General features: G+C 46.7%; 1 protein-coding gene across 1 annotated transcript in view; it reads left to right on the top strand.

The window, feature by feature from the left end:
* The window catches only part of PRR12 (proline rich 12), a 53,465-nt gene that overhangs the window by 20,633 nt on the left and 8,070 nt on the right, over positions 1-24,762 (top strand). Inside the window, exons 5-12 of the mRNA XM_063138385.1 lie at positions 5,654-6,254; positions 7,740-8,059; positions 10,183-10,299; positions 10,831-10,964; positions 12,222-12,676; positions 13,334-13,459; positions 14,606-14,703; positions 18,147-18,275. Coding sequence (XP_062994455.1) covers positions 5,654-6,254; positions 7,740-8,059; positions 10,183-10,299; positions 10,831-10,964; positions 12,222-12,676; positions 13,334-13,459; positions 14,606-14,703; positions 18,147-18,275 — 1,980 coding nt within the window. The remainder of the gene's footprint in view (positions 1-5,653; positions 6,255-7,739; positions 8,060-10,182; positions 10,300-10,830; positions 10,965-12,221; positions 12,677-13,333; positions 13,460-14,605; positions 14,704-18,146; positions 18,276-24,762) is intronic.

Genomic DNA, 24,762 nt, shown 5'->3' with positions numbered 1-24,762 from the left:
AACTTAAGGGGCAAATCGAAATGACGCTGGTTCCCCGGTTTTTGAAAAAGGATCTAGCGCAGTGGTTCTCAACCTTCCTAATGCCGCGACCTTTTAATACAGTTCCTCATGTTGTGGTGACCCCCAACCATAAAATTATTTTCGTTGCTACTTCCTAACTGTAATTTTGCTACTGTTATGTAGCAAAATTATGTAGCTCGGTTCCTAAGACCATTGGAAATATGTGTTTTCCGATGGTCTTAGGCGACCCCTGTGAAAGGGTCGTTCGACCCCCAAAGGGATCGCGACCCACAGGTTGAGAGCCGCTGTTCTAGAGGCTGGAGAAAGTGGCAGCCCACCCCAATTGACCGTACGAGACACTTGTGTCACTTGGCTTTGTTGTAAGCCTGGCTCTGCACTGCTGTTTTAGCCATGGGCCATTACAAAGTCCACTGTTGTACCCCAAACACCGCCTGCTATTGCATCATAAGAAGAGCCACGCTGGATCAGGCCACGGGTCATTGTAGTCCAGCGTTGTGTTCACACAGTGGCCAACCAGCTGCCTATGGGAAACCTGAGTGCATGAGTGCAGGACATGAGTGCAGTAGTAGACTCCGGCGTGTGGTCTCCAGCAACTGGTATCCATAGACATACTGCCTCTGACGCTGGAGGTGGCAGGCAGCATATAGCCGTCAAGGCTACTAGCTGTTGATAGCCTTAGCTTCCACGAATTTGTCTAACCCTCCTTTAAAGCCATCCAAATTGTCAGCTATCGCTACATCTTGTGGTTGTGAATTCCTTAGTTTAACTATACGCTGTGTGACAACATACTTTCTTTTTTATCTGTCCTAAATTTTCCACTAATCAGCTCTCTAGGCTGACTCTGTGGTTTACTGGTATTGGGGGTGGGGGAGGATCTCCCTATCCACTTTCTCCACACCGTACACAATTTCGTACACTTCTATCGGGCTTCCTTTCACGTGCCTTTTTTCCAAGCTAACCAGTCCCAGATGGGTGTGTTGTTTTTTTTAGCTATAACAGGAGCACAATTCTTCTGTGCTCTTTCACATATGGAATTTTGCATTGAGATTAGCCGCTGCCACAGCATATGTGGTTTAGGCTCTCATCCTGTGCACGTTTACTAGGGAGTGAGCTCCATTGAGGCTTGTTTCTGAATAAACATATGTAGGATTTTTTTTGGTTTTGTTCATTATTGCTCTTGTGCAAGTGTTCCCATCTCAGCCCTTAGTGTTCTAGAGATAAGTACATGTACATTGATGGTGATATTATAATAATAATAATAATAATAATAATAATAATAATAATAATAATAATAATAATAATATGACAACATGCACCTGGTGTCTGAAACAGGCACCAGAATTTGCAGGTGGGATTGGCCATGGATATATATATATATGCCCCCCTCTCCATGGCCTGTTGTCATTTTTCCTGAACATATTTATTATTTTATTATATTTATATCCCACCTTTTTTCCTCCAAGGAACCCAAGGCAGCGTACATAATCCTCCTCTTCTCCATTTTATCCTCACAACAGCAACCCTGTGAGGTAGGTCGGGCTGAGAGTCTGTGACTGGCCCAAAGTCACCCAGTGGGTTTCCATGGTCGAGTGGGGACTAGAACCCGGATCTCCCGTCTCCCAGTCCAACACTTGAGCCACTACCCCACACTGCAGGGCTGGTTCCAGGTCTGAGGGCCTCCTCTGCTGATGGGCCTCCCTCTTACCTCATGGTGTGTGTGTCCCCTGACAGGCTTACATGGCAGTGGGGCTCCAACAGGACAGCCCCAGCAGGGGTCTGGCAGGCACCATTTAAAATTCTCACAGTCCTAGGGTGACCCTATGGAAAGGAGGACAAGGCTCCTGTATCTTTAACAGTTGCATAGAAAAGGGAATTTCAGCAGGTGTCATTTGTATATATGGAGAACCTGGTGGAATTCCCTCTTCATCATAACATTTAAAGTGCAGGAGCTATACTAGATTTAAAAGAGGGCAGGGCACCTGCAGCTTTAACAGTTATGATGAAGAGGGAATTTCACCAGGTTCTCCGTATACACAAATGACACCTGCTGAAATTCCTTTTTCAATACAACTAAAGATACAGGAGCCCTGTCCTCTTTTTCGTATGGTCACCCTACACAGTGCCTTGGTGCAATGCTGTATTGAAAGCATTATGGGAAATTAAAATGACAGCTCTTTGACTCAATTGGTACTCACTGGGTGTGGGGGCGGGGCAAATGTCAATAGTGGGCCCTGCCAGGGCACTGGTGCTCCATCACTTGCTCTAGAGTATAATCCCCTAATGCCAGGCTCGACTTTCTGACACTTACTGACATTTACGTATTCATGCCATTTTTCTCCTGCCACCATAACACTGTCACTCCTTGAAAGAGCCAGTGGAATGCTGCCAACAAATGCAACATGTGGATTTGGAGGTAAACATTTAGCAGCAACTTTTGAGTGTAACAGGGAATGGTCTGAAGGCACAGAGGACAGCCCCCTTGCTGAATCTAAGCAGGTCTGGGACTGGTCAGTGCTTGGAAGGGAGACCACCTGGGAATCACATGTAGCTACCTTGAGTTCCACGATGGAAGGAAGGTGGGGTATAAATGAAATAAATAAATAAATAAATAATAGCAGCAGCATATTTGGGTTTCCTGGCTGCAGGCTTTTCTGAGCTTCAATGCAAAAAGGAATTGTATCTGAGAAGCCTCTTGTAAAATGTCCACTTTAAAAAAAAATGCATTCAAACAGTTGTACTTCCTCCCATTCTATTAATAACCATTAAAAGCAGCTTATATTATCAAGAATTAAAACAAACAATGACTCAGAAACAATCAAAACAAAACCCAGCATCAACAGCTACCAAAAGAACAACCAAATAAGTTAGCTGGAAGGCTTTATGGCATGTTTTTGGTTGTTCATTAAAACACCGCACCTCTTTGAGGATGGGCATTCCAGAATGTGGGTGCCGCAGTTGAAAAGGCCCTGTCTCATGTCCTCCCCTGCCCTGCCGCCCTGCTTCAGAGGCACCTAGGTGGGGGTTCAAACCAGTCACTGGCTTCAATTGTGCCTGAATTAGGTTCGTATAGAAAGAGGTGGTCCTTCATGTGTCATGATCTCAGAAGGCTTAGGGCTCTAAAGGTGAAGACCAGCACTTTGAATTGGACCTTGGAACAAATTGGCAGCCAGGGCAACTGAAAAAGCACTGAGCTGGTATGATCAGAATGCCACACCCCAGACGGTTGTTTGGCAGCAGTGCTCTGCCCCCGCTGAAGCCCTTCTGAACATTTTTCGGAGGCAGCCTCGTGTACAGCGCATTATAATAATCCGATCTGGGTGTGGGGAAATGCCATTGCTTGCAGGCGGAAGGTCCAAGGCTTAATTTTTGTGAACCGCCCAGAGAGCTCCGGCTATTGGGCGGTATAGAAATGTAATAAATAAATAAATAAATCCTTGGCATCTCTTGGTAGGGCGGGGATCAGTCATAAGAACATAAGAAGGGCCACACTGGATCAGACCAAGGGTCCATCTAGTCCAGCTCTCTGCTCACACAGTGGCCAAGAAGCTGTTGACCAGGAACCCACATGCAGGACACAGGTGCAACAGCACCCTCCCACTCATGTTCTCCAGGTAGCACATAGCCATCAGAGCTAGTAGCCATTGATAGTCTCCTCCAGGAATTTATCCAGCCCCCTTTTTAAAGCCACCCAAATTGGTAGCCATCACTACATCTTGTGGTAGTCTCGGAGACCCTGCCGTTGATCTACATGGACCATTTGCCTGACTTGAGATAAGGCAGCTTCCTATGTCACTAGGGCATGGTTGACTGTGGCCAAGTCTGATTCTCCAGGAAAGGAGGCAACTAGCGCAGTTGCTGAAACCACTGGAAAGCACTTCTTTCCACCTCTGACACCTGGAAATCCAGGAGCAGGGCTGGATCGGAAGCGCTGCCTAGCAGCATACCTCGTTTTGAAGGGGAGTGGAACCAAAACAGGCTGATGGTTTAACCCGAGATCAGCAAAACCCCTGACCCAACAGAACATCTGTATTAGCCTGGATTGAGCTTCTGCTTAGTCACCCGTATTCAGACCATCATGGGCATTGGGCATGGGTTCAGGACTTCTTCCACCTGCCCTGGGGCTGATGAAAAACAGAGCGAGAGGGTGAGAGCGCTGAATGTCACCAACATACTGATGGCACGTCATCCCCCCCACTCCGCTCGTCCAGCCATGTCATGTAAACGTTGCCCAGAGCGGGAGCTGTGATGGGAACCCTTTCTAAGTACACTGTTCTGAACGTGCTCTAAAAGCTCTTTAATGCAGCAGGGGTTTTGTTTTAAAAGGAGCTAAGCCAGCCTTCCTCAACCTGGGGCGCTCCAGATGTGTTGGACTACAACTCCCAGAATGCCCCAGCCAGCTCTGCTGGCTGGGGCATTCTGGGAGATGCAGTCCAACACATCTGGAGCGCCCCAGGTTGAGAAAGGCTGATTCTAAGCAATGTTTGAAAACATACCCTGTTAGAAGAACTGCATCGGATGTGCAAAGTTTACTATTTGCATATTTTTAACATTAGTGTAGTTTTCCCCCCCCTTGGCAACAGAGTTTGGGTTTCCTGGTGGAATCCTGGATTGGATGATCTCTGTTTGTATGTGAGAAAACAATTCAGTCGAAAGTCTGGCTTGAGGATCAGGATATGAGAGGGTTGAGCTTTATGGGTGGTTAGGCCTGTGCGTGTGCCGCATGGTTTGCTCAAGCATGAAATCTGACACCCGAAGCAAAATTTGGAGCCTGAGAATTCGACGTCTTGTTTTTTTTATTTTTTAAAGTTACAAAGTTTCTAGTCCTCTTGTTAGTGGAAAAATTGAGGCTGCGTGTTTGGGGCGGTGGTGGCAGTGGTCAAAACCGTAGGTGAGGTGGGCGGGACGTCCAGTTGGATGCAGGTAGCTTCCAGTGCCGTGCAGAACTCGGTTGTTTTTTTTCCTCCCTGTGTGAGCCTGCTCCTGGTCATCCTGCTCTTCTTTCACTCTGGTCCCTTTCCACCTGCCACCAAGTCCCCTGAGTTCTCAGAAATCCATAACTCTGGAAGTAGAGTAAATTGTGCAGATATATGCAAAATATATTTAATTTGCATGTTTCTGGTTTAAAGTAGCAGATCCTGAGAGCTAGCGAAAACCCTAAAACAGGCGTGGGCAGAAGGTAGAACTCCAGATATTTTTGGACTTCAATTTGCAGAAGCCCCTGCCAGCATAGCCAGTGGCCAAGGATGCTGGGAGCTGAGATCCAAAACATCTGGAGAACTGCTTTCTGCCCACCCCTGCCCTAAAATGGTGACCCATAGGAGAGCCCTATTGAAGAATTCTTAATCTTTGTGCCACTGACATCCAAGGAGGGAGAGTGAGAACGAGCACACTAGCTACTCCCTCTTGCTGTTCTTGTCTCCCTCCTCGTGTTCAGGGTGAACGTCCGCAGGAGGGAACCTCTTTTAACAGTGGAGGCTCTCCGCACGAAGTAGAATCCTGACGTTCCAAGATTAAGGATGCTTAACGAGGGCTTAAATCAAGGCGGAAAGCCGGCATCTGGGCAAGGGCCAGGCCAGGAAATCTGCCTGAAACGCCTCCCCTCCCCCAATTCCTGTCCCTTCTCTTTCCTCAGATCAAACTGCCAGTCCCCAAAGGTTTGGAGGGGTCTCAGTTGGAGGCCCCCACCCCATCTCACCAGCCCACTCAAGAGAGCAGTTTGGATAGCAGCCAGACCCGCGAGAAGATCAAACAGAAGATCAAGGAGGTGGAAGAGAAGCAGCCAGAGATGAAGTCGGGGTTCATGGCCTCCTTCCTGGACTTCCTAAAGTCAGGCAAGCGCCAGGCGCTGCCTTCCTCCGCGGCTCCGGTTGGCCCCCCTGGGGCGGCGGCTCCGGTGGCCTCTTCGTCGGGCAGCCCCTCCAAGACACCGCGTCCCCCCTCGGCTGCCTCCTCTTCCTCCTCCTCCCAGCCCCCGCCTCCCTTCAGCGTGCCCCCCCCAATGCTGCCGGGGGGATTGGATGGGCCGGAAGGTGATCCAGCTGGGCTCGTGATGAGTTGCACCAGCCCCTGCAAGCGGCTTGACGAGGAGCTGAAGCGCAACCTGGAGACGCTGCCCTCGTTCTCATCGGACGAGGAAGACTCGGTCAGCAAGAATCAGGACCTCCAGAAGAGCATCTCCTCGGCCATCTCGGCCCTCTACGATCCCACCGACCGCAAGGAGGGAGAACCCAATGGTGAGTGCCTGCAGTGCCTGACCGGGGTGGGTGGGCGGGGGCAGGAGGGCTCTCAGCCAGGGCAGCTCCTCATGCCCCCCGGGGCTTATTAAATGTCTTCCTGTTTTTGCCTTCAGGTTCTGAGCGGGGATAGAATTCCATGTGACGTTTAGCATTTGCTTTCTGTTGCGTTCTCTTCAACCGTTCTTGCATCCTGAATGCAACCGCTCCTCTCAATAATGAAATACCATTTTTGTTGCACATTAGATCTCCATCTTTCCTGAATAGCCTTTTTTTTTTTAAGGTGGCTGCTTACCCAGTTAGGTCTGGGTGTGTTCTTTCCTACAAACCTCCCCCGCTCCCTCCCCATGTAGTTCAAATTCTAGTGAATTTTCAGCGGGGTTGATATTGCAAAGCGTTTTAAAAATTGCATGAAAGCCCTGCTCTCTTCTGTAGACAAGGGGGAAATGTTTGCTAATCCAGTTTCAGTGATGCCATAGATATATGATGGTGTTTAACAATAAGCCAGACTTAATAAATCAGAAGTCAATGAGCTGTATGCAGCCCGTTCACTTCTACTTTGCTCTTCTCTTTGTGCACGTGGGTAAACAAACCAGAAAGGGGAGAGCTTTGCATGATGGCCGAACCCAGAATTATGGTTAAGTGTGCCCAAACAAGCCAGTATTCATAAGACAGTATTAAACTAGTCTTACGAATCCTGGCTTGTTTGGGTGCACTTAACCATAATCCTGTGTTTGGATGTCATGCAAAGCTGTCCTTTCCCTGCTTGGTTTACCTATTTGCTCAAAGAGAGGAGCAAATGGGCTGTGTGTACTAACTCACAACTAGTTCACAGCATGTTTTATTAAGCTAGGATTCCTGGCTTATTGGTACATGCGAATGCTCCTGGTATTTAATCACACTACACCTTCCACATCTCTCTCTCTCTCTCTCTCTCTCTCTCTCTCTCTCTCTCTCTCTCTCTTCTTTCTCTTGGCCTGTTTGTTGCTATTGCAGTTGTTTTGCAATTAAAAAAAATAGAATTGAATATATTACAAGAGAAAAGAAAATACAACAAAAAGCAATACAACCTAACAAACCCAAAATTAGACCTTTATAATCCCAAAACACAAGTATGAATCTCTGGAAACATGAATGTCTAAAAATATATGTAGATAAGAACACTGTTATTTCATTACAAACTAGTCTGTTTATTTGTAAACAGGGTGGGGAGGTAAACAGAAGGGTAAAAATGTTTAAATTCCAAAGTACACACAGAGTCTCAAACAAGGATGGGGAACATGTGGCCCTCCAGATGTTATTGGACAGCAACTCACATCATCCCTTGCCTGCATAGCCAGTGTAAGGGCTGATGGGAGTCGCAGTCCAACAGCAACATCTGGAGGGCCACATGTTCCTCAGCCCTGATCTAAAGGATGGCTTTCTATGCCTCATTCTTGCTGGCTAACCCCTCCACCCTTCTACTTCCCCCCCCCCCCCCCGCAGATGTGCCGCCAGTGGAGGAGAAGCCTCCCAGCCCGGCTCCTTCGGTGGAGGCCGAACCCCAGCCAGAGCTACCACCACCACCCCTCTCCCCAGCTCCTTCACCCAAGGAGGCTCCTCCTGTCCCCGAAGAGCCACCGGCCCAGGCATCCCCTGAGCCCGAGGATCCTGAGGACACGCGGCCTCTTCATCTCGCCAAGAAGCAGGAGACAGCAGCCATTTGCGGGGAGACGGACGAAGAGGAGGTGGAGAGCGGCGGGGAGGGCATCTTCCGAGAGCGCGATGAGTTTGTCATACGTGTCGAGGATGTTCAGGCCCTCAAGGTGCGTCAGGGGTCCCGGGACTGGCCGGGAGGGGCAGGTCTAAGGCCGTGGTTCTGAGCAGAGCCAGCGTTAAGCATAACACGTGACAGGTGTTTCCAAGGTGGACTTTTGCAATTCACTGTTTGAATGCTTACTCTTGGGTTTGACATTATGCAGATGTGTGGTTTAAAAAAAAAATACTATTCAACTTAAAATCCTAATTTTGCACTGGGGCTTCCCAGTGGTCTCCACTCAGATCCACACCCACCATGTTTAAGCAGTGCTGTAGCATTGGATGCTCCTAGAGCAGGAACCTCAGGGCTGAGGAGCAAATCTGTCCCACCAGGTTCCCTGGATGGCCATGCGCCATTTCCTCAGCCGCTGGTGGTTTCTCAGCTGTTGTGCTGTCCCTCCCTCCCCCCCCCCCCCATTCTTGAAAGGTATAATTGCTATGGTATAATTGCTGCAGTAAGAGCTTTAAGCTGCAGGATGCCTGACATTTTGGTATTTGGGGCCCTGCCCTTTTTGCCTTTGCCTATGCTCACTACTGGACCGTTCCCCCTCCAACGTGAAATCTGGCCTTCAGGCTGAAAGAGGCTGATTACCCCCTGTCCCACTGCATTCACTGGGCCCAGACTTTGAGCTTTTGTTTATCAAAATGGAAACACTTCCTTTTACCAAACCCAAAAAAGTCACCTCTCAAATAATCGATTTCAGGGATTTCCTAACATTTGAGATGCTTCAACCCAAACTTTAGAAAAGAAAATTGGGGGGAATACTTGAAGGAGGGTGAGCCCCCCAAGATATAAACCAGTTGTGTAATTAGAAAATGGGACATTTGCCTGCACAGAAATGACAACCCATTCTTAATGAATACTACAAGGGGTTGGGTCTGGACTGAGTTTGTTGCACTTAGTCCCAATTGAAATCAGTGCGAGAAGTTAGTCATGACTAACTTGAGCCCCATTGATTTCAGTGGGATCTTAAGTGTGACCAGCTTAGTCTGGATCCAACCCAGAGTTAAAATAGCTCCCCAAAATGCTTTGCTCCTCTGCAATGTGTTTGTCTTCATAAAACTGTATCAGGCCATTTATTGGTGAACTTGGCCCTAAAAGTAAGGACATAAGAACTGCCAGGCTGGATCAGACCAAGGGTCCATCTAATCCAGCACTCTGTTCACACAGTGGCCAACCAGCCATCAGCCAGGGATGAACAAGCAGGACCTGGTGCAACGGCACCCTCCCGCCCATGTTCCCCAGCAACTGGTGCACACAGGCTTACTGCTTCGAATATTGGAGATTTGTTTGGATTACATTTATATTCTACCTTTTTTCTATGACGGAGCTCAAGGTGGTGTATGGGTGGATTCCCAAGTATTCTCCTATCCAGTCACCAGCCAGAGCAGGACCACCTTAAATTCAGCATGGTGGCTGCTTCATGCATCTTTAGGCCGGACCCTGCATCATTTATCAGGCTGGAGTTCAACAGGGGATATTGGTCTTTTATCAGTTTCGCTATATATGCCCTTTTTTATTTATTTTATTTTTAATATGCCCAATAACAGGTGTTCTTTGAGCAGATTACGAAACTGAAGGGATAAAATGCAACATAAAACCATAAAAGTTAAGGGGATACAATACAATACAAAATAACAAACAGTGCAGGAATGAATATAAAATATATAACGAGAGCCATAAAACCTGCAAATGAAACCCTAAAACACCTGGGAGAAAAGAGATTGTTTTTGCCTGCCACCGACAAGATAATGGTGCAGTGTCATCCATAAATTGGGGGGGGGGAGGGGCAGGGCGGGAGGGCACAACTGAGAAGGCCATGTCAGTACAAAACTGCAATTTTGGGGGAAGGGGGAAACTTCAATCTTACTGGACTGATCGTTAATGCATTCTCTTCACTGCTCATCTGCTTCGACTCTCCTCCTGGACAGGCAGGTCATAGGAAGGTGCCTTAGATTGAGTCAGACTATCTAGCCCAGTATTGTCAACACTGACTGGCAGCAACCTGGTAGGTTTCCAGGTAGGATTCACTCCTGGCCCTACCTGGAGATGCTGAGAACCTAGGACCTTCTGTGTTGTTGTTGCTAGTAACCCTGTGTGATCAGCACCCCTTTGTCTGTCCTCCTACAGCTTGCTCTTCAGACTGGGCGGGAGCCACCCCCAATCTGGCGAGTACAGAAAGCTCTGCTTCAGAAGTTCACTCCTGAAATCAAGGATGGGCAGCGTCAGTTTTGCGCTACCAGCAATGTAAGTGTCCCTTCTATCCGACCCATCCCGGTGACCAGGCCCCCGTGCGTTTTGCTTCTGCTCAGCATTTAAAAACTGTACTGTCAGTGAACACAGGCTGGAGAGCCCTGGGTGTAGAGCCGGGGAGACCTCGCAGGCTTGCATGATTTACACGTGGTGACATGATGGATTGAACGCGGGCTTTTACCCCCTCTCTCCCATGGTCCCTTCTTTTCTTTCTCCTCCTGCTGCAGAAGAAATAGTCTCTCCCTCCCCCCCTCCCCCACCCATGCTTCTGCCAGATCTAGAAGGACCTTTTATTGGTTACCTGTAGATAAAGTGAACCTGCTCCCTTCTCTCAATTTTGTGCATGGGGTGCTCCCTGCAGGCAACTGGGCTCGACCTCAGTAATATCGGGTTGCGCTCTTAGTTCCATATCCCCCCCAATACTTCTGAAAGAGGGAAAGTTGTGCGAGGGACCCTCTTTCTCCCCCCCCTCTCCCTCCCTCCCTTCTTTTTGATACTCAGTTCCTTCCTTGCTTCACCCCTCAGTATCTGGGCTATTTTGGTGATGCCAAGAACCGGTACCAACGACTCTATGTCAAGTTCTTGGAGAACATCAACAAGAAAGATTACGTGCGCGTCTGTTCCAAGAAGCCTTGGCACCGGCCTCTGCAAACCGTCAGGTAAAGGAACAGGCGGAGGCGGACTTGTGTGAGAGAGGCCCGTTTTAGTTGGGGAAGCACTAACACACACACCCCTTTCCCCTGTTGCTTGCTTGCTTGTGTGAATTTATTCTAGCACAGACAAGTTTTAAAATTGCCCCTTTCCCAGAATTATGTCTGAACGGCAGCCAAAAAATACACCTTTTGTTTCCCACCACCACCACCCCCGTCCCAAATATTCGGGCTGAATTAAACTGTTCCGGTGACAACCCAAATGGGAAACTTTCTGTCATATCTTTTGCCTCCGTCTCTGCTGCCACTCCTCAACCCCTGTTTCTACAGTCTCTGTGATTTCACCTCACACATGAGGATGTCTTTTTCTTTCCTCTCCTCACCCAAACAAGTGTAGAACTCAGCCTTTTGACTTCCCAACCAACCTGGTTATCCAGCACAGTGGTCTTCAACTGGTCCAGACTTGAGGCCCACCTCCGACTCCTAACCTGCAACACGGGTCCCACTTTTGCAATGGCCCAGCATGACTGCAACACCTTTGCCATGACCCATTTGATATCACGACTCGCTCTTGGGTTTGCCACCCACCAGTTGAAAACCGCTGATCTAGCAGGTTCACTACCCCTGCTTGGTATTTCATTTCATTTCATTTCATTTCTATACCACGCTGTAGCCAAAGCTCTCTGGGTTGGTTCACAAACATAACAACCCCCAAATACAACATTACATGAAATCTTTAACCTACAACATTTAAGTATAATTTAAAACAGCTAAAAGAGTTTGAATAAGACACTGGGACTTGTGTTGTACCCCGCCTTGATCCAGAGGGAGAGGCGGGTAAGAAATGTATTATTATTATTATTATTATTATTATTATTATTATTATTGTTTAACTGACAATAAAAGCCCCATTATATACCTTTCAGGGAGCAAGATGTATAGGCTGGGCTATACGAGGTTCTAACAACCCTCCTCTCCTCACTAGCCTGTGCATTTCTGTGCATCCTGGGCCTCTGTTGCCCATCACTGACTCCAACTTGAACTATGAATTAGACGGCAACCTGTCGAAACGTTTCTCAGATGACCTTGTCCCCTCAGCCCCCCAGTCCCTTGTCCTCTCACTGACTGTTTCCCATTACAGCCTCCCTTGCACCCAGACACTCCTGCCTCACTAAACCTGGGCGCTCAGGTCAACTGAGGCTTTTCTGACCCTGAGGCACGTGTGCAGACTGCTCTTGGATCTCACAGCTCTCTCTCCTGGTGCAGGAGGCAAAGCCAGCCCAAGGCCTCTGGCCCTAAGGTTCCAGTGACACCCAAAGTCGAGAAACCTGAGAAGCTGGAAGTTCCAGAGAAGGCTGAGAAACCGGACAAGCCGCCCAAGGCCGAGAAGCCCCCGAAGGCTGAGAAAATGGAGAAAACCGAGAAGCCTCCCAAAGCTGAGAAAGGGCCTAAGCCGGAAAAGCCCCCCAAAGCTGAGAAGTCTGAAAAGCCACCCAAGGCAGAAAAAGTGGCCAAGGCAGAGAAGCCCCCCAAAGTGGAGAAAACGGACCCCCCTGCGCCCACGCCTGCAAAAGCTGCCCCAGCCAGTGGAGTGTCTAAACCCAAACCTAAGCCAGCCAAGGTGAAAGCTGAGCCACCTCCCAAGAAGAGGAAAAAATGGCTCAAGGAGGCAGCGTCCTCCTCAGACTCCGATTCCAGCCCCGACCAGCAGAGTGAGGAGGGTGAGTAGAGTGGGGGAGAGGCCCCACCCTGTGTTCATTGGTACCAGCAGTACAGGTGGGTCCCCATGAGATGCCCCAGAAAGTCTTGGTGAGGAAACTGCCCCTGGTAGAGTCAAAAGAGAATTTTGTCAGAGCTCTGAGGGAGCCATTGCTTCAGGGTGAAGAGCCAAAGCTGAAGAGAGCTGAGGGAAGTCGGTGGGATCTTCTTCCTAGTGACTCTGGAGCCAGACGGAGGGTGATGACAAAGAACTGGGTGGGAGTGGGCAGTAGGCGAAGGGCTTCCTGTGTCCATCGAGCAGCCTTCCCTAATATGATGCCCTTCAGATGTTTTGGACGACAACTCCCAGCATTCCTGACCATTGACCATGCTGGCTGGGGCTGATGGGAGTTGAAGTCCAATGCATGTGGAAGAAGCCAGGTTAGGAAAGGCTGCCATAGAGGGTTTGCGCCTGAAGAGCCAGGGTGGGGGAAATTGCCGGTTGGGTCAGAATGATAACTGGAGAGGGCCCTAATCAAGACCAGTTTTTTTCCTTATCTTCTTCGCTAGTACCTTTCCTGTGTTTTGTGTTTTTGTGAGCTGCCTTGAACCATTTTCCCCCACAGGAAAGACGGGATGTAAATGTCTAAAATAATAAAATGCTCCCATCTTCCATCTAGAGCGTGTGCCGACGGGCCGCATTCTCAATACGCGAGCCATGAAGGAGATGTACCGCAGCTACGTGGAAATGCTGGTCAGCACTGCCCTTGACCCCGACATGATCCAAGCACTCGAGGATACAAATGGTGCGCATCCTTGCATAGTCATAGAATCATAGAATAGTAGAGTTGGAAGGGGCCTATAAAGCCATCGAGTCCAACCCCCTGCTCAATGCAGGAATCCACCCTAAAGCATCCCTGACAGATGCTTGTCCAGCTGCCTCTTGAAGGCCTCTAGTGTGGGAGAGGCCACGACCTCCCTAGGTCATTGGTTCCATTGTTGTACTGCTCTAACAGTCAGGAAGTTTTTCCTGATGTCCAGCCGGAAAAAGTTCCTGACTGTTAGAGCAGTATGACAATGCATTGATTGGTCAGTAGGCGAACCCTTCATGAGCCATGGGCATTTTGCTTCCATGGGTCAGCCCTTGGGAGACCCCCATGTGCCCCTCCCTTTTCTCTTTCTTTTTGCATATCACCAGACCTGAACTGCTCATCTTTGCTTTGTCTTTGTTGGCCTTTCGGGGATTCAAAGGCTTTTGCTACCTAGAGACACTTGCTCAGAACATTCCGGAAGCAGAAACCGCCTGAATATAAACTATCCCGCTCCTTGTTGGCATAACAAGAGCTAGAAACATGCTGTTCTTTTTAAAAAGAGAAATATAAAAATCCACAAAATTCTGCATGAGGTGATGTGCAGAATAATGGCAGCAGCTTTGACCTCTTGCTGCTGTAGAACACAGTTGTGTGATGCTCTTTTGAGGGCTGGGGAGAGGTATGGTTATCATGGGTTCTCTGGGAAGAACTGAGTGCCAAAATATTAGACACATTTGAAGTGAATTAGCGTTTTCCTTAAAAGGGACTGCATTTCCTTAATGTGTAGGACAACCTTCTCCAACTTGGTGCCCTCCAGATGTGTCAGACTGCAGCTCCCATCAGCCCCAGTCAGCAAGACCGGTGATGGGTGTCCAAAACGTCTGAATGGTGCCAGGCTAAGGAAGGCTGGCGTAACACATGCAAGAAAGTCCTGTCCAGGAATTCCAGCATTTTCAAAAAGCAGATGTGGCGTTTTCAGTCTTTTTATCCCTCTTTTCCTTGCTTATGCCACAAAAAGCTTGTTTTCCTTAGTGCGGAACAGCACTAGATGCCCTTGACTGTAGTGACAGGTTTCCCATCCTCGCTCACCCTGGACACTTTTTATGATTCTTCTAATCTGTTTTGACAATCCTCCCCCAGATGAACTTTATCTCCCGCCCATGAGAAAGATTGACGGGATTCTGAACGACCACAAGAAAAAGGTGCTGAAGAGAGTGTCTCTTAATCCGTCGTTACAGGTATGGAAATGGAGAGAGTGGGACGTTTTATTTCCCCAGACATTGTACTGCATTGAGATGTTTATTTTAGACGTACGGTTTGCTCTAGCACCGAGACTTGGCTTGGCTATTTCCTCCTTGTTCAACTTCACAACATCTGTAAGAGAGGCAGAGAGAGAAAGAAAGTGGAGGCGGAAAGGATTGTAAATGTGTCCATGGCTAAGCTGGCTTTAGAATCCAGCTCTTTAATCCCTAGCCTAAATGGAACTTGGACCCCTTCCTATTTCCAACATGGAAGGACTTTGATGAATGTAAAATTAGTCTGTACGCTGCCTTTGGGGTCCCACTTCCTCTGTCCGTGTATCTTGGCAGCAAATGGCTCCTCAGTGTGACCCTCTCTCTAGTACTGTCTGCTCTCTCAGCCCCAAGGAATTTTGTGAAATTTTCACTTCTGAGCAGGGAGGGCCCACTGGCTGAGTACAGAGTCGAATGTAGTTCTTTCTTTGTTGCCAATTTGTGGCGGGAGTCTACTTTGGGTTTGCAGGCCTCGTTATTTATCTTTATTTATTGTTATTTATTTATTTGGGTTTGTATATTTTGTTAGTTATCTATTTGCGCTCTCAACCTTGAGGAATTTTGTGAAACTTTCACCTCAGAGCAGGGAGGACCCACTAGCTGAATACAGAGCAGAATGCAGTTATCTCTTCTTTTTATATTGCCAGTTTGTGGTGAGAGTCTACTTTAAGTTTGCAGGCCTCGTTATTTATCTTTATTTATTGTTATTTATTTATTTGGGTTTGTATATTTTATTAGTTATCTATTTGCTCTCTCAACCTTGAGGAATTTTGTGAAACTTTCACCTCAGAGCAGGGAGGAACCACTAGCTGAATACAGAGCAGAATGCAGTTATCTCTTCTTTTTATATTGCCAATTTGTGGTGAGAGTCTACTTTAAGTTTGCAGGCCTTGTTATTTATCTTTATTTATTGTTATTTATTTATTTTGGTTTGTATATTTTGTTAGTTATCTATTTGCTTTCCCAACCTTGAGGAATTTTGTGAAACTTTCACCTCAGAGCAGGGAGGAACCACTAGCTGAATACAGAGCAGAATTTAGTTATCTCTTCTTTTTATATTGCCAGTTTGTGGTGAGAGTCTACTTTAAGTTTGCAGGCCTCGTTATTTATCTTTATTTATTGTTATTTATTTGGCTTTATATATTTTGTTAGTTATCTATTTGCGCTCTCAACCTTGAGGAATTTTGTGAAACTTTCACCTCAGAGCAGGGAGGACTCACTAGCTGAATACAGAGCAGAATTTAGTTATCTCTTCTTTTTATATTGCTAGTTTGTGGTGAGAGTCTACTTTGGGTTTGCAGGCCTTGTTATTTATCTTTATTTATTGTTATTTATTTTGGTTTGTATATTTTGTTAGTTATCTATTTGCTTTCCCAACCTTGAGGAATTTTGTGAAACTTTCACCTCAGAGCAGGGAGGACCCACTAGCTGAATACAGAGCAGAATTTAGTTATCTCTTCTTTTTATATTGCTAGTTTGTGGTGAGAGTCTACTTTGGGTTTGCAGGCCTTGTTATTTATCTTTATTTATTGTTATTTATTTTGGTTTGTATATTTTGTTAGTTATCTATTTGCTTTCCCAACCTTGAGGAATTTTGTGAAACTTTCACCTCAGAGCAGGGAGGACTCACTAGCTGAATACAGAGCAGAATTTAGTTATCTCTTCTTTTTATATTGCTAGTTTGTGGTGAGAGTCTACTTTAGGTTTGCAGGTCTTGTTATCGGGAGAGGAGGGGGGTTATGTGCCACATTTAGGGTGGACCATATGAAAAGGAGGACAGGGCTCCTATATCTTTAACAGTTGAATAGAAAAGGGAATTTCTGTAGGTGTCATCTGTATGCATGCAGCACCTGGTGAAATTCCCTTTTCCTGCAGGAGCCCTGCAGTCACTCTAGAGTGAGCAGATACAAAAGAGGGCAGGGCTCCTGCAGCATTAACTATTGTGACAAAGGGGAAATTTCACCAGCTGCTGTATACATACAAATGACACCTGCTGAAATTCCCTTTTCTATGCAACTGTTAAAGATACAGGAGCCCTGCCCTCCTTTTCATATGGTCACCCTACCACATTGGGATGATCTTTGAGCCCTACTGCTCACCCAGGTCATAAACATTCATCCAGGCATATGAACAGCTACATTTTTAATGTCAGACATCCTGGTTGGAGTGAAATAGTTCAGTGTTGGAGCGCATGTTTTGCACACAGAAGGTCTCGCGTTCAATTCTGTTTTTCCAGGTAGGGCTAGGTAAGAATCCTGCCTCAAACCCTGGAAAGCCGCTGCCAGTCAGTGTTGACAATACTGGCTTGGCTCAGTATAATGCATCTTCCTGTGTTCTGGACAGTGTGCTGATAAAAGGCCATTCTCTTTCCTCCCCTTTAAAAAAAAAGTATACAGTTCCTGAAGGAGCAGAGATCGGAGAGGAGATAGTCTGGATGGAGGCACAAAAGGAAAGTCAGGTGGCCTCCTTGGATACCAACTTGCCCAAACTTAGAGAATGCAACAGACGTGCTGGGGTTGTTTAGCAAGCAGTAGCATGGGATGGGATTGGTTTACAGGAATCACCTGATTTCCAGGCTCAGGAAGCTTCTAGCCTATGGTATGAGTGTCCTACCTGAATTGCCTGTAGTTCTATCCTCCCAGTAGCTCCAGGATTAAGAGAGTCTGTGTCTGATCCTCAAGGCTTCTTGCTTGAAGCCATGTGGCACCATATACCCAGGCCCCTTAAATGGCACATTTAGCAATGATTAGGGTGACCATATGAAAAGGTGGACAGGGCTCCTGTATCTTTAACAGTTGTATTGAAAAGGAAATTTCAGCAGGTGTCATTTGTATATATGGGGAACCTGGTGAAATTCCCTCTTCATCACAACAGTTAAAGCTGCAGGTGCCCTGCCCTCTTTTAAATCTGGTCACTCTAGTATAGCTCCTGCACCTTTAACTGTTGTGATGAAGAGGGAATTTCAGCAGGTTCTCATATATACAAATGACACCTGCTGAAATTCCCTTTTCTATGCAACTGTAAAGATGCAGGAGCCCTGTCCTCCTTTTAATATGGTCACCCTAGCATTGATGCTTTGGTCTCCCTTCAAAGGGAGTCCTGCTTACTTAAGTCCTAGTCCTGCTTACTTAAAAGAGTATCAGCTCCTTTTCTGTGGCTACCTCCTAGCCGTAAACCATTGTCTCTGGAGTCTCCCAGTTTGCTCAGTGGCTATTTTCTTGCTCCACCCTTTAAGAATGCTCTCACCCCCTCTTTTTCATTTAAATGTCTAATCAAGGGTTTAGGGATATATAACAACGTGAGGTCATATATTTGGTCTGACAGCCACAGGTTATGAGAAAGCTGCTGTCTCACAGTTAATATTGTGTGCGTGTGTGTCCCCACCCCAGGAGGCACTCCACACGTTCCCCCAACTCCACGCCGAGACGTGCGACACCACAGTTAAACTGCGCCCAGGTGGTGAACCTTACAACCGCAAGACACTCAACAAACTCAAGAAGAATGTATCCAAACCGCAGGTAGGTGTTGGGAGCCAAGAGGATGCCAAAGATGGGCAGTAAACATATTGAACTACATGGATTGCTGTTTTTCTCTTGCTTTTCCTCCAGAGAATTCAGGGCAGTATAAATGTTTTCCCCCCACTTTCCTCCTGTTTTATCCTCACAACCTTATGAAGTAGGTTAAGTTGTAGGAGAGTGACTGGTCCACAGTCACCTGCTGAGAGCTTTGAGGCTGAGCAGGGATTTGAACTCAGGTCTCCACGCTCTTGGTCTCACACTCTCGCTCCCTACGATGCCCAGGCTCACCCCGTTTGGCTCTGATCCCCCTGCAGTCTTCAGCCAGCCATCACACAGTGGAGGAGCCAGTGTTTGGATCCACTTGCAACGCTGGGCTCTCTCCAGCATGACGTCCACAGACACCTCTCTCAATGCAGGAATCCTCCTGATTTTTATTTTATTTCTTAAGATTTTTTGTATTATTTTTTTTTAACCGGGACACTTTTCCAAAGCAGAATGCTGCCCTCCAAAACCCTCTTTATTTTGTATCTCAGAATACAAAACACACATACACACCTCAGCCTGGAACTTGCGTTTTTGAGCAAGTTACTTTTCTTTCAGTCTCACCAGTTTTCCTTCTGGGAAATGAGTTACTTTGGGACTGGCCACCATGCCCATAATGGCAGCTATTTTCTGAATAGGCAAAACAACAACAACCATGGCAGCCATTTTGTGAGAGAACCAATAACACTTTAAGAATTCCAGTTGAGCCCACCAACCCAAAAACATTGGGAACCCCTGCTGTAATGCCAACTCCCTTCCAGCTTTTCCTTGATGCTTTTTGTCTTGAGCTTCTTAACCTTGATCCATTGCTGCTGAACACTAGAGTAGGGATGGGGAACGTGTGGTCCTCCAGATATTGCTGCACTACAACTCCCATCATTCCTGACCATTGACTATGCTGGCTGGGTGGGTTAGCTAATACCTTGGAAGATAGAAACAAAGTTCAAAGTGATCCTGATAGGCTGGAGTGCTGGGCTGAAAACAACAGAATGAAATTTAATAGAGATAAATGTGAAGTTCTACACCTAGGAAAAAGAAACCAAATGCACAGTTACAAGATGAGGGATGCTTGGCTCAGTAATACTACAAGCAAGAAGGATCTTGGAATTGTTGAAGATCACAAGCTGAATATAAGCCAACAGTGTGATGTGGCTGCAAAAAAAAGCAAATGCTATTTTGGGCTGCATTAATAGAAGTATAGCTTCCAAATCACACGAAGTACTGGTTCCCATCTATTTGGCACTAGTTAGGCCTCATCTTTATTGTGTCCAGTTTTGGGCATCACACTTCAAGAAGGATGCAGACAAGCTGGAATGTGTTCAGAGGAGGGCAACGAGGATGATCAGTGGTCTGGAAAACAAAGCCCTATGAGGTGAGACTGAAAGAACTGGGCATGTTTAGCCTGGAGAAGAGAAGATTGAGGGGAGACATGATTGCACTCTTCAAGGACTTAAAAGGTTGTCACACAGAGGAGGGCCAGGATCTCTTCTCAATCATCCCAGAGTGCAGGACACGGAATAATGGGCTCAAGTTACAGGAAGCCAAATTCTGGCTGGACATCAGGAAAAAACTTCCTGACTGTACGAGCAGTACAACAATGGAACCAATGACCTAGGGAGGTTGTGGCCTCTCCCACACTAGAGGCCTTCAAGAGGCAGCTGGACAGCCATCTGTCAGGGATGCTTTAACATAGATTCCTCCTGCATTGAACAGGAGGCTGGACTCGATGTTCTTATAGGCCCCTTCCAGCTCTACTGTACTATGATTCTATGGGGCTGATGGGACATCTGTAGGGCCACAGGTTACCCATCCCTGCACTAGAGTAAGGGACAGTTCATCTGCTGGGGTCAGAGCAATACTGCTGCTAATCTGTCTGAGCTTGTAAAGATGACTTGCTGGTGAAACTTGCTTCTTTTTGTAGGAACAGTGAGATAAATAACAAAAGCCAGTAAAACACTATGTTTGTAGTACCCCCTCCCAGAAAATAGAACTCCTTGTAGTATCTATACCAATAATAGCCTGACCTCATCATGTACATTAATAATAATATATTTATTTATTTATCCTCCTCTACCTCTGGATCGAGGCGGGGAACAACATTACATACAATATAATACATAAAACTGGTTAAAAGAGCACATAAAACCAATACAATATTAAAATAACTATCACAACATCTTTAAATTCTTAGGTTTAAAATTCATCTGGGTAGGCCTGCTAGAAGAGACTAGTCTTTATGGCTGTTTTAAACTCAGAGAGAGTATTAAGCTGATAAATCTCCTCCGGCAGGCCATTGCACAGTCTGGGGGCAGCAGAAGAAAAGGTCCTCTGGGTAAGAGTTGTCAGCCTAGTTGTGGCTGACTCTGGAGTAAACCCTTCCCAGAGGACCTGAGTGTGTGGGGCGGATTGTACGGGAGAAGGGGATCCCGCAGGTAACCTGGACCCAAACCATGTAGGGCTTTAAAGGTAATAACCAACACTTTATACTTTGCCTGGAAACTAATTGGCAGCCAGTGGAGTGATTTTAAGCTATCTAGTGGAAATTTTAATGGGTAATATAGGACTCTCTCAAAACAGCATGTGGGGAAATGAAAGATGTACATGTGCTGTGTGCAAGTATAGGAGATGCTCCAGCACCGGATGGCACCTTTGGGGGTGGCAGGACAGAATACAGCAGAAACAGTGTACATCTGATTACTAGTTTGAAGGGAAGGGAATACAACAGTTGGTCTCTCTCCTGGCAGATCTGTGCCAATGGGGTTTGGAATCTCAGTGCTTGACCATCTCTTAAGTAGGTGGCGGAGTGACCTTTGTGTTAATTTTTAGGCCAGACAGGAGAACAGCTTAAAACTGATTGGTCTTGCTCAAAGGCCCTGGGAAATTCTCAAGCAGGATATAAGGAAGCTAAACCTCCATTCCCTACCCTTCCATCTAGTAATCAGATGTAAATTGTTTCTGAAGGTTCCAGATCTATTCTCCATGAACTTTCATAATCCTTCTCAAAAAGCCACCTCTGTTCATTGCCACAGGATGTTGTGACAGCTGCAAATTCACTAATTGATCGATAAAGAGGCATCCCTCCACCATTGATACCCCAGCTTGCTCTGGGGGCCCTTTCTCTCCTCCCTGGCAAATTTATTTTTATTTATTACATTTATATCCCGCCTTTTTTCCTCCAAGGAACCCAAGGCGGTGTATATAATCCTCCTCTCCATGTTATCCTCACAACAACAACCCTGTGAGGTAGGTTGGGCTGAGAGTCTGTGCCTGGCCCAAAGTCACCCAGTGAGTTTCCATGGCCGAGTGGGGATTAGAACCCGGATCTCCCGACTTCCAGTCCAACACCTTAGCCACTACACCACACTGGCCTTCTTCTATGTATCTGTTTCATTGCCCTAATCTGTTAATGCAGATTCAGAGGGGGACCCTGGATTCACCAAGGATATTCTCTCTCCTACATGCACACCTCCTTTTGGCACTTGGGGAGAAATTGCCATGCAGTTTTTCGCGGGCCTCTGTTGGTAATCGTATTTAAAATTCCCAACAAGCATTTCAGCTCACATATTCATCCAAGTGAAGGGAGGACTGACACTATTTAAAACTGTGCCGTGGCCTCCCCCTTTGGATCCTGGGAATAGTAGTTCCGTTAGTTAGGGGATAGCTAGGGACCTCTAATAGAGAATTGGCAGCACACTTGCAAAAATGTAGTTGTCCAGTGCTGGGAGGGCAATCTGGCAACCGTCATTCCTCCTTCCTGTATCGGGAGGCAGGGCCACAAAACTCCCAAAAACTATGCAACGGGTTATGAGACAGACAAAGAGAGAAACCAGAAAGTCAGTAAGGAAGGTCAATCCCAGGAGGCCTCACTGAAATTGAGAGGGGGAGAAGATCTCCCGTTTGAACAGAGCAGAGTAGCTTCTTTTCCCATCGCTGAACATAACAAGAAGTTGAGCGTGTCAACTTCCCTACATCTTTTAGTTAAGGAGGGACAGTTAGACAAAGGATGCCTGCTTAGCAGTTCCATTCCTTGCCATGGCTCACTCTGCCATATGCCAGCTCAGCCGATTTCAGAACTTTTTGTAATGCCCGACCGTCCTCCCAAAGGGAAGGCCTTCCCTGAGACAAGTGGGTCAGTTCTATAGCAGAATATAAAGTTGTGTAGAGTGAAGTCCACACTCAGTGGTGCGGCTCAGTTACTTTAGGCTCTGGATTTAATGGTCTTATTGCGGGGGCAGTAAGAGAGCTATTTCTCTAAAGCAGCCTTCCTCAACCTGGGGCGCTCCAGATGTGTTGGACTGCATCTCCCAGAATGCCCCAGCCAGCTGGCTGGGGCATTCTGGGAGTTGTAGTCCAACACATCTGGAGCGCCCCAGGTTGAGGAAGGCTGCTCTAAAGCATGTGAATCACACAATTAAGATTTCTCTCCTCCCCACCACCACTCCCTGCTTCACTTTGCAGAATGTTTTATTTATTTATTATTTCCAAATACCAAAAAAAAAAGGACAAGCGGACACTACAAACAAACAAACATACAAAATTAAAATGGACTTCCGATTTTCTCCACAGTAAAAATATGTAACAGTATTTTCCCTTATTCTATAATTAGTTCCCCTCTTTCTATTATCTTAAAGTTTTCTTATTCGTTGAATCCACAGATAAACAGTTTTTTTCTAGTCCCCGCAAAAAGCACTCGCTGCTTCACAAGCGCTTCAACATGCCTGATCTGTTAGAACAAAACAGCAACAAATGTTTGCCAGCCCTTCTGAAATAAATAAACACTGTGAACTGTGCAGTTTCACACTTTAAACACAGTGGGCCTGTTCAGACGACACGCTAAACCATGTTAGGCTACTAGCTCTTTGGCAGCAAATGGTTAGTGAGCGTGTTTAAACTGTGGTTATTATTATTTATTTATTTATTTATTTATTTATTTATATAGCACCATCAATGTACATGGTGCTGTACAGATTACACAGTAAATAGCAAGACCCTGCCGCATAGGCTTACAATCTAATAAAGTTGTAGTAAACAATAAGGAGGGAAAGAGAATGCAAACAGGCACAGGGAAGTGTAAACAGGCACTGGGTAGGGTGAAGCTAGACAGTATAGAGTCAGAACAAACTCAATATTTAAAAGCTATAGGGAACAGAAAAGTTTTAAAAGCTGTGATTGAGTTTGTAGTTCTCAAGTGTTCTGGAAGAGCGTTCCAGGCGTAAGGGGCAGCAGAAGAAAAAGGACGAAGCCGAGCAAGGGAAATAGAGGTCCTTGGGCAGGTGAGAAGCATGGCATCAGAGGAGCGGAGAGCACGAGCAGGGCAATAGTGTGAGATGAGAGAGGAGAGATAGGCAGGAGCTAGACCGTGAAAAGCTTTGAAGGTCAACAGGAGAAGTTTATAGTGGATTCTGGAGTGGTTAGGAAAGGTTCACACGACACACTAATCCATAATGCTTAGCTCAAAATGCTTAACCCTCATGGCTAGTGTGTCATCTGAACCAGGTCAATGAAACCATAGCACCATCATGACTACACGAATAACTTGGAGTTTGCCACCCCAGATGCTGACATGCTTGCTGCTGCCCCCATCATCTGTTGCTCTGTGGGTGGACATTTGGGGGTTTCCCCGGACTGCAGGGCCCTAGACTTCAAGGTCGAGGCCCAACCCGAGCTGCGCCACTGTCCACACTACAGACATGTAGTTATTTTCTCTAGTGGAGCATGGCTCAGCAATGCGATCGCTCTCCTCCCATCGGCAGTTCTCCTTGTTGGATTTATAAGCTATCTACATGCACATCTTTGGCCTCCAGGTTGTGAGAAGCTCCTTTCCTCTGCTAGTAAGGGTTCTGTCTGGCTTTGGACTTCTTGAGATAAAATGTCAGAGTACGGCACCCATCCTATCCATGCCACTCCTTTTCTGGAGCAACGAAGTAATAGGATCCACACCCTGTTTTATGTTTTGATGAGAAGAGTGGCCCAGGCCCTCCCTGTCCTGGATGAAGACTGCCCTTGGGAATCTCTCTGACCCAACTTTGAGCCACAAGGCACACGTGAAGGCTCTGGGCCTTGATTTGCTCTTCAAATTTCAGGAACCACCTCATGTGAGAATGACACAATTAAAGTCTTGCTTCTTGAGCTGTCTAGGTTAATGAACATATGAAGCTGCCTTATTCTGTCAGTCCATGGGTCCATCCACCTTACTATTCTCTACAGCAGAGGTTGGCAACCTGTGGTCCTTCAGATGTTTTGGCCTACAACTCCCATGATCCCTCACCATTGGTTATGCTGTCTAGGGCTGATGTATCTGGAGGGTCACAAGTTGCCCACACCCTGGTCTGGACTGACTGCCAATGGTTTCCCAGGCTCTCAGACAGGAGTGTTTTCTTGCCATTAGAAGAGCCCGGAGATTGAACTCGGCCTTCTGCATTGGTCTCCCTCTGAGCTATGGCCC

The sequence above is a fragment of the Elgaria multicarinata genome, chromosome 11, assembly GCF_023053635.1.
Source record: "Elgaria multicarinata webbii isolate HBS135686 ecotype San Diego chromosome 11, rElgMul1.1.pri, whole genome shotgun sequence".
Lineage (NCBI taxonomy): Eukaryota > Metazoa > Chordata > Lepidosauria > Squamata > Anguidae > Elgaria > Elgaria multicarinata.
This window is presented reverse-complemented; position numbering and strand designations above follow the sequence as displayed.